This window comes from Ipomoea nil, unplaced genomic scaffold, assembly GCF_001879475.1.
Source record: "Ipomoea nil cultivar Tokyo-kokei standard unplaced genomic scaffold, Asagao_1.1 scaffold1900, whole genome shotgun sequence".
Lineage (NCBI taxonomy): Eukaryota > Viridiplantae > Streptophyta > Magnoliopsida > Solanales > Convolvulaceae > Ipomoea > Ipomoea nil.
In genome coordinates this window covers 914801-922986 of record NW_017618328.1, presented here as the reverse complement: position 1 = coordinate 922986, position 8186 = coordinate 914801, and the positions used below count along the sequence as shown (strand labels likewise).

General features: G+C 38.4%; 1 protein-coding gene across 1 annotated transcript; it reads right to left on the bottom strand.

Moving 5' to 3' along the window:
- Nucleotides 1-1415: 1415 nt before the first annotated feature.
- On the bottom strand, nt 1416-2555 carry LOC109193661 (F-box/kelch-repeat protein At3g23880-like). The gene has a single exon (XM_019344515.1). The coding sequence runs from the start codon at nt 2553-2555 to the stop codon at nt 1416-1418; it is 1140 nt and encodes a 379-aa protein (XP_019200060.1).
- Nucleotides 2556-8186: the final 5631 nt, after the last annotated feature.

The window sequence follows — 8186 nt, the reverse complement described above, 5'->3', positions numbered from 1 at the left end:
GTATTAGAGCTTTTAAATCTATATATTGATTTGATCCTCAGGGAAAGTGGTTTTGATTCATGTTTCTTGTATAAAGATCTTGATTAATTGTTGAAATTGTGATTACTATTGGGAATATTTGGTGTAGTTCTTTGTGTTGTTTTGTTGTATCTTGATTTGACAGGATGGAAAACAATATTCACTTAGGTTAGAGATTACGGGAGTAACTATTTCTCCTATTGGCATTCTCACACTTGTTTAAACCCAGATTTAATATTGTTCATAAGATTGGCACTAGATGATTAAATACTTGAATTCCAGGAATCTCATTCTCTCTCTACTGTTTTCCCAAACCTGCACACTTTGTTTTTAAATTAGTTTCACTCAATCATCCATGTCTTTTGTTAGGATTAGCTTCACAAGAATAGATTAGTAGCTAGTGCTTGATACACCCCACTTCCTTGTGCATCGATAACTCGTTACTCCGAGTAATTATTTGATTGAGAAATATATTGCAATCATATGCCTAAGACAATAAAGCACACAAATAAGTCTCAATGCACACATGATTCGGGGAACTTTATGCACAAAATATGCTAAAGTATGGAGTAAAATATAGTTAAGAATGTGTTATAAATATGCGTGTAATGGAAGACGCAGTCTACAACATAATTGGAGATGAAATGCACTCAAAAATTTATAAATTTAGTCCCTTAGAAGAATTCTTGACCCAAAAAGGTTCTAAGTTGATTGGGAAGAAAATAGCTAAAGAATAAGGGCCTTCTATCCATGACGATGACAGAGATAATTATGATCAGTGAAATCTAGAAGCTGCCACCCATCTCTCCAGAGCTGAACATGAGGCAAGCCTAACAGTGGCTCCTGGACATTCTTCTATGTCAATGGTTGAAGGGAGCCGCAAGCTAAAGTTACTCTGGAAGGAATAGAGAGATCAAAAGAAGTTGGTCTGAAAGGAGTAGATGTTCCAACAATTGTTCCGGAAGTAGTGGAGAAATCATATCAATAGTCAATAAATTACAACCCCCACTCTATGGAAGAAATTTACCCCATATTCAAGTTTCAAGCTTTCATCTTTGTCTCCATTTTTCTATCCTCAAAATTACAATTGATAATATAATCGCTCAAAGTCATAACCCTTAACACGATGTGTTGGGGGTTAAGATGAGAATACGTCTAGTCCAAGAGTACAAAGCTTCACATATATATCGAAAACAGTGTGTCTTACGTTTTAAAATGAAATGAAATTTAACTTATAATCATTTCTAGGATAGCTTACCTTTTTTGCATTCACACAAATCAATAGTTCTCAACAGCGATAACTAGTAAAATTTACTTCACAACACTAAAATACCAATAACACAATAATCATTGTTGTTGTTGTTGGCCGCCTGGTAGCCCACTTCATCTATCATCATTTACAGACCAATCATGGCCGGGGAAACAAGGGTCTCCACGTAACTAGTTACCATATAACCAAGACCAAAGGGGATATTAAAATTCTTTCCCCCTTTAGCATTAGGCCTATGGAGCTTTAGCTGATGTCCAACCATCATTAGAATATCCCCATTTTTAGAAACATGTGCAATTGCAAGTTTTGAATTACATATAGCCATGTATGTAGTGTTCTCGAAACCACGGGAAACTGGATGATGAACTGGTAAGTTTGAAATGCGGACTAGTTTAGTCCAAGATTCTTCAACTCCATACTCATTCATCACCCAAACTTCCATTTGATGTTTGTGATGAAAACCTGCAAAAAGCAATCCTCTTGATTCACTTATACAAATAGCGGCTGCATGTTCATGGCTTGGTAACGCCATAGGTTTGGCAGTTTCAGTGGTTAAGTTAAAATAAATTATATCCCAATTCCATTCACTTTCATGTAAGTTGTTGTTGCACCAGTTGAGATTACCACTCACAAACACAGCAATTCTTGGATGAACAAACCCACTAATAAATCCTCTTTCACTTCTTTTCCATGACCCATGCTTAAAACTGTAAACCAAGACTACAGTCTCATCACCATTGCCATCATAATAAGCATAAACAACCTTATAGTCATCATTACACTCATCGTACCCAAATCCAAAAATGCTGATGTTGCCCAACTGCCAGACATCTGGGATTGTCTTGATGTTTCCATTTGATGATGGGTTCCAAATGATTATTCTATACGGTTTAGCACGAAAGCAAAGGAGCCCATTGCAAGAACCCAACAATTCGAAACCACCTTCAGGGATTAAGACCAAGCCGTCATATGTAATAAACTTGCGAAATGATGATTGCTTATTCTCTGTAATAGAAAACAATGACATATAGCTAGAAATCCAATTTGCACTGCTATAAGTCATGACCTTATTATCTTTTTTCGATTGAAAATGTAGGTGCAATTTGACAAATTCTGGAGATGAGATTAAATCACGCCAAGCTTTTGAAACACACCTAAATTGCAGCAGAGACTTCACAGACAGCCTTTTAAGGATTTCTGTGATAATATCTTGATTCAAATTTGGTTGTGGCATATGGCGCTTTCGCTTAGGAGTAGGGAATGACATCTTGATTGTGTGTCTTAGATTAAACTTCCTTAGCTTTTGTTATCTGAAAATAGAAAAAAAAAAATTAATTATATATTTATACCAAACTCATATCCTTAAAAAAATATGAATGTCAGTACAAAAGGAATAAGAAATTTGAAATTTGAATGTAATTGTTATCTAATATCATTCACATTATCCATAAGAAATTTGAATGTCAGTACAAAAGGAATAAAAGCCATACAAATTACAAAAAGATTCCAATAAATATTGTTAGTGTTACATCATTGATTAATTTCAGTATGTCAATTATTATAGAATTAATTTTTTTTGTTTTTAACTAATTATCTATAAGTACTAAAAAAAATGAATTATCTATGAGAATAAATGAATATTTAATTTTTAATTAATTGCTAATAAGAATTTTAAAAAATAAAATTATTCCCACGTAGCTATTTTCCACTATCTCTACATTTTTTTTAAGAATCAAGAACTACATTCCACACCACTATCTCTACTTACTATCCATCATCCCATTTATCACATTCTGAATATTTAATTTTTAATTAACTGCTAATAAGAATTTTAAAAAATAAAATTATTTCCACGTAGCTATTTGCCACTATCTCTACTGAGTATCCATCATCCCATCATCCCATTTATCACATTCATATTTCGTTTACTTGTTTTACTGTTATTTCTAACTTTATCCCATCTACCTAACCACAAGGCCATAACAACCTACATAGTTACAATATTACTTGATACTTTTATCAATTGTCACTACATATTTATTGCTTTATGAAGAAAAAAATTTAATGTCTATTAGTTTCATATTTTATAAATTGATAAATAAATAGATTTGAACAGATTTAATAGCTTTCTAATGAAAATGAAAACCTGAAATTTTTTTAGAAGTATATATATAAAGAGAGATATAGAGAGAGAGATAGAGATAGAGATAGAGAGAGAGAGGATTGTATCAAAATAGCGCAAAAGCTATTTGAATTTTAGTAGTGTTTTTTTTTTCTCTGCCTCGTATTTAATTGTGGACGAGTTTGTAAATACGGGTGTATTAAGTATCAAAAATTTAGGAAAAATAGAATATGTATTCAATAAAATATGTTTCAAAATAAATTTGTCCATATTTTCCCCCATTTCAATTTCTTTACAAAAAAACAATTTTTTTTGTTGGTTGTTCAAATGGACAACATACATCTACACTTGTAAAAAAAACAAAACAAAAAAACAAAAAAAAAAACAAAAAAACAAAGCAAAACAAAACAAAAAAAAAAAACAAAACGAAAAAAAAAATCAAGTCTTATAGCTAGCAAAGGGGATGAGACTAGAGATTACCTTCTCAATCTAAGGAGTTCCAATGACGATTGAAGGAAACCTTGTTTATCAATCGAGAGACGAGAGTTAAGAGATATTGAGAGCGAGAGAGAAGATTAAATTGAGAGAGGATTTTGGTGCTTAGAGAGAGAGAGAGAGAGAGGGAGGGGGAGGCCGGGATGGTAGATGGGGGAAATGGTAACGAGTATATAAAGGGTTAGGGTTAGAAATTTGGAATTAGAGGAAATTGGGTGGGCCGACAAAAAAAATCCATTTAGACAATTCGGTCTATTTGTTTTTAATGTAGAAAAGGTATGGAGTATACAAAATGGAAATGTAGGAAATGGAAATGGAAAAAATATTCCACACAAAGTAGCCTTTGGTTTACGTAATTGAGTTTGGAGGAAGAAGAATAATATCCAATAGGGAATCGAAAATCAAGATACAGAACATGAATTATATATATTCCATTGTTTTGTTCTTGGAATGAATATATTTGAAGAATTATATTTAGGTTTTGGTTCGTTTTAGAAATATAAATGACGTAAGCATTCAAATTATAGAAATACCCTATATAATGATGAGAGTGTATGTAAAAGTGTTGTGTTCAGTAATAATGTCTGAGAGTACAGAATGCGAATATATAGATACTAGATAGAGTCCTAGTCTAACACGAATAAAGTGCACATCTAACTCCTTTTTAGCTACTTTATCGCGAACAAAATGATAGTCAATCTCAATGTGCTTCGTGTGGGCATGAAACACTGGATTGGCACATAAGTAAGTAGTAAGAAGACATAATATATTTACGTATGTTTTAATCTATTGTATGGATTATTTCTTCCTGCTTTGTAGGATTAGAATAGGTCCAATAACTACTCATAGATTGTGGTGGTTTGGTTGTATGCCTAGGCTATTTAACACCATAGTCAAGGAGGAGATGCAGGAGGGATGTCGATTTCGTTTAACAGGGAAACAAGCCATGTAACCTCTGCAGATACATCAGCTAGTCCCTTGTATTCTGCTTCAGTTGAAGAACATGCCACAGTCCGTTGCTTCCGACATACCCAAGATATAAGATTACTACCCAAGAACACAGCAAAGCCACTAGTAGACTTGCGATCATTTGGATCGCCAGCCCAATATGAGTCAGAATAGGCGTGAATATCCATAGATGTAGACTGAGAAATTCGCAGACCAAGATTCAGGGTGCCCTTGACATACCGCATGACTCTTTTCAGAGAGGCCCAGTCTGTAGTAGTGGGCGCATGCTTGTGCTGACACAAGAGATTAACAGCATAAGATAAATCAAGGCGAGTTATCGTAAGATACTGGAGACACCTGCAAGACTCCTATACTGTGTAGGATCGCCATAGGGAATAGCGACTTCGTCGGTGATTTTCGCAGAAGAGACGGGCGTGATTACTGGTTTGCAGTCCACCATGCCAGCACGTTTGAGAATATACTTCATATACCGTTGTTGTGATAAAAACATACCGGCAGATAACGGGACAGTTTCAATTCCCAAAAGGAAAGAAGACACACCCATATCACGAACCTTAAACTCAAGTGCTAATTTATCAATAAGAGCAGTAACACGGTCTGAGTCAGAACCCATAATCAAAATGTCATCAACATACACCAAGAAATAAAGATGAATATTGTCACGAGAATAGATAAAAAGAGACACACCCGTCTTTGAAGGCGAGAAGCCCACAGAGACAAGAAAATCATGCAATCTTGTGAACCAAGCACGCGGAGCCTGTTTAAGCCCTTATAGAGATTTTTGAAGCAAACACATGTGATTAGTTAATGACTTGTCCTCATAACCAGGCAGTTGTCACATATAAACAATCTCAGCTAGCTCGCCATTTAAAAAGGCGTTGTGAATATCCAACTGGTGAATAGTCCACCCACGAGATACAGCTAAAGATAAGAGAAGGCGTACCGTAGTGGGCTTAACCACAGGACTAAAGGTCTCAAAAAAGTGCTCTCCAGCAACCTGTTTAAAACCCTTGGCCACCAACCTAGCTTTATGACGTTCTATTGAACCATCGGCCTTCTGTTTGGTTCTAAAAACCCATTTGCAACCAACAACATTCATACCTGGTTGAAACGGAACAAGACGCCACATATGATTATGGACCAAGGCATTGAACTCTGCGTCCATCGCATCACACCACTCAGGAGATTTGACTGCCTGAGTGTAACAGGTGGGCTCAGGCACTATGGTAGAAACACTGGTTAAGGCGACATGTTGATGCGAACCCGAGCTACGAGTGTTCATAGCATGCGACCGAGGAGGAGGAGTGACTCGCCGAGGACGTCCACGCGGCCTGTTGCGCTGCTCAACCTGCTGGTCCAAGACAGTCCGCTCACTCGATGCGGACTGCTCGGGACCGCTATCGTCACCATCGCCAGAAGCCGAGATGGGCTCATCAGACTGCCGAGCGTCATCAACAGCCGTAGCCGAGACACCACCACCTCGGCTCGTCACAATCGGTCCAGTAGGCCAAGGTTCGAAACATGGTCTAGCAACCTGCGAGGCAACAGGAGAAACAAAGGGAAACACAGTCTCATCGAATCACACGTGGCGATAGATAAAAACCTTGTTAGTGTTAGTGTCCAAACAACGATAGCCACGATAAGACGGAGGATAACCTAGAAAGACACATGGAGACGAACGAAACTGTAGTTTATTGCGATTATATGGACGAAGGACAAGAAAGCACAAACAACCAAACATCCGCAAGTAGGAGTAGGAAGGGGGAGAACGATGAAAACGAAAATGCGGAGACTCATCAGACAGAACACGAGTAGGCATTTTATTTATAAGATAGACAGCAGTCTCAAACGCATAGTTCCAAAAACGAGAAGGAACAGATGCTTGAGCCATCAAAGACAGTCCTGTCTCAACAACATGACGATGCATGCGTTCCACTCGACCATTCTGCTCATGAGTATACGCACATGATTGCCTGTGGCGAATACCCAGAGAAGAAAGAGTGGAACCAAGCTTTTTATATTCTCCCCCTAAATCAGATTAAAAGGAAATAATCTTGCGAGAAAAGGAACGTTCAACCAGTGACCGAAACTTATCGAATATGGCATATAATTGAGATTTAGCACACATCGGATAATACCACATATAATGTGTATAATCATCCACAAACAACACAAAATATTTAAAGCCATTCGCAGAAAGTAACGACGCAGGGCCCCAAATATTAGAATAAATTAATTCTAAAGGGTGCATACTAGTAGTTTCAACACGAGATAATGGAAAATGAGAAGATTTTCCCAATTGACAAGACGGAAAACATTGGGAAGATCACTAGAATTAAATTTACTAACAGACAAAGACGCTAAAATTTGACGTAAGACTCTAGAATGAGGATGCCCCAGTCGCTTGTGCCAAACTTTAGAGGACCGTGCAGCAACAAATGAGTAGGAGACACAGAAGACGTTGGCCACTTGTAGAGATCCCCAGATGCATGCCCCTTAAAAAGAACCTTCTTTGTCAAAATGTCATTCACATAGAAACAAAGTGGGTGAAACTCAAAGAAAACATTATTGTCTTTCGCAAAGCGCTGAACAGACAGTAAAGAAGAGGAGAGACCAGGGACATGCAAAACATCATGAAGCTTAAAAAACTTAGAATCAGTAGCTAACGAAGCAGAACCAACATTAACAATAGGAAAACATGTACCACTGCCGACTCGCAGAGTTTCCGGGCCATCATAACTTGTTGCTGAAGTCATCAAGGATGAATCAGGCATAGCATGATTCGTAGCGCCAGTGTCCAGGAACCACTCATGAGGACCACTGGGATCACCAATCTCACCAGAGACAGCCACATTCGCTTGCGATGCCGGGGGTAGGGGGGTCGAGAAACGATACCAACACGAGAGGGCCCCATGTCCTTGTTTGTCACAGATCTGGCACCGTGGTCCCGTGCCCGAGCCACGCCCGCGTCCATGGCCACGCATACCGCCCGAGCCACGCCCGCGTCCATGGCCACGTCTGCCACCCGAGCCCCGACCGCGACCTTGCTGTTGCGTCGCACCGCCACGGCCACCACGACCAGCGACCATCGCAGCCGGTGGTACATCGCCGACTCTATCGTCAGCGCAGATCCACTCCTGCGATACCAAGAAATCTACCACCTCCACAAGCGAAACCGTAGCACCTCGAGCTAGGGTTGCCACAAGCGGACAAAATTCAGACCTTAAGCCACGAAAGACGTATAAGTTTTGATCGTCTAACGTAACATCACGACCGGCAATAGCTGGATCATCAACCAAAAGTTGTGCACGA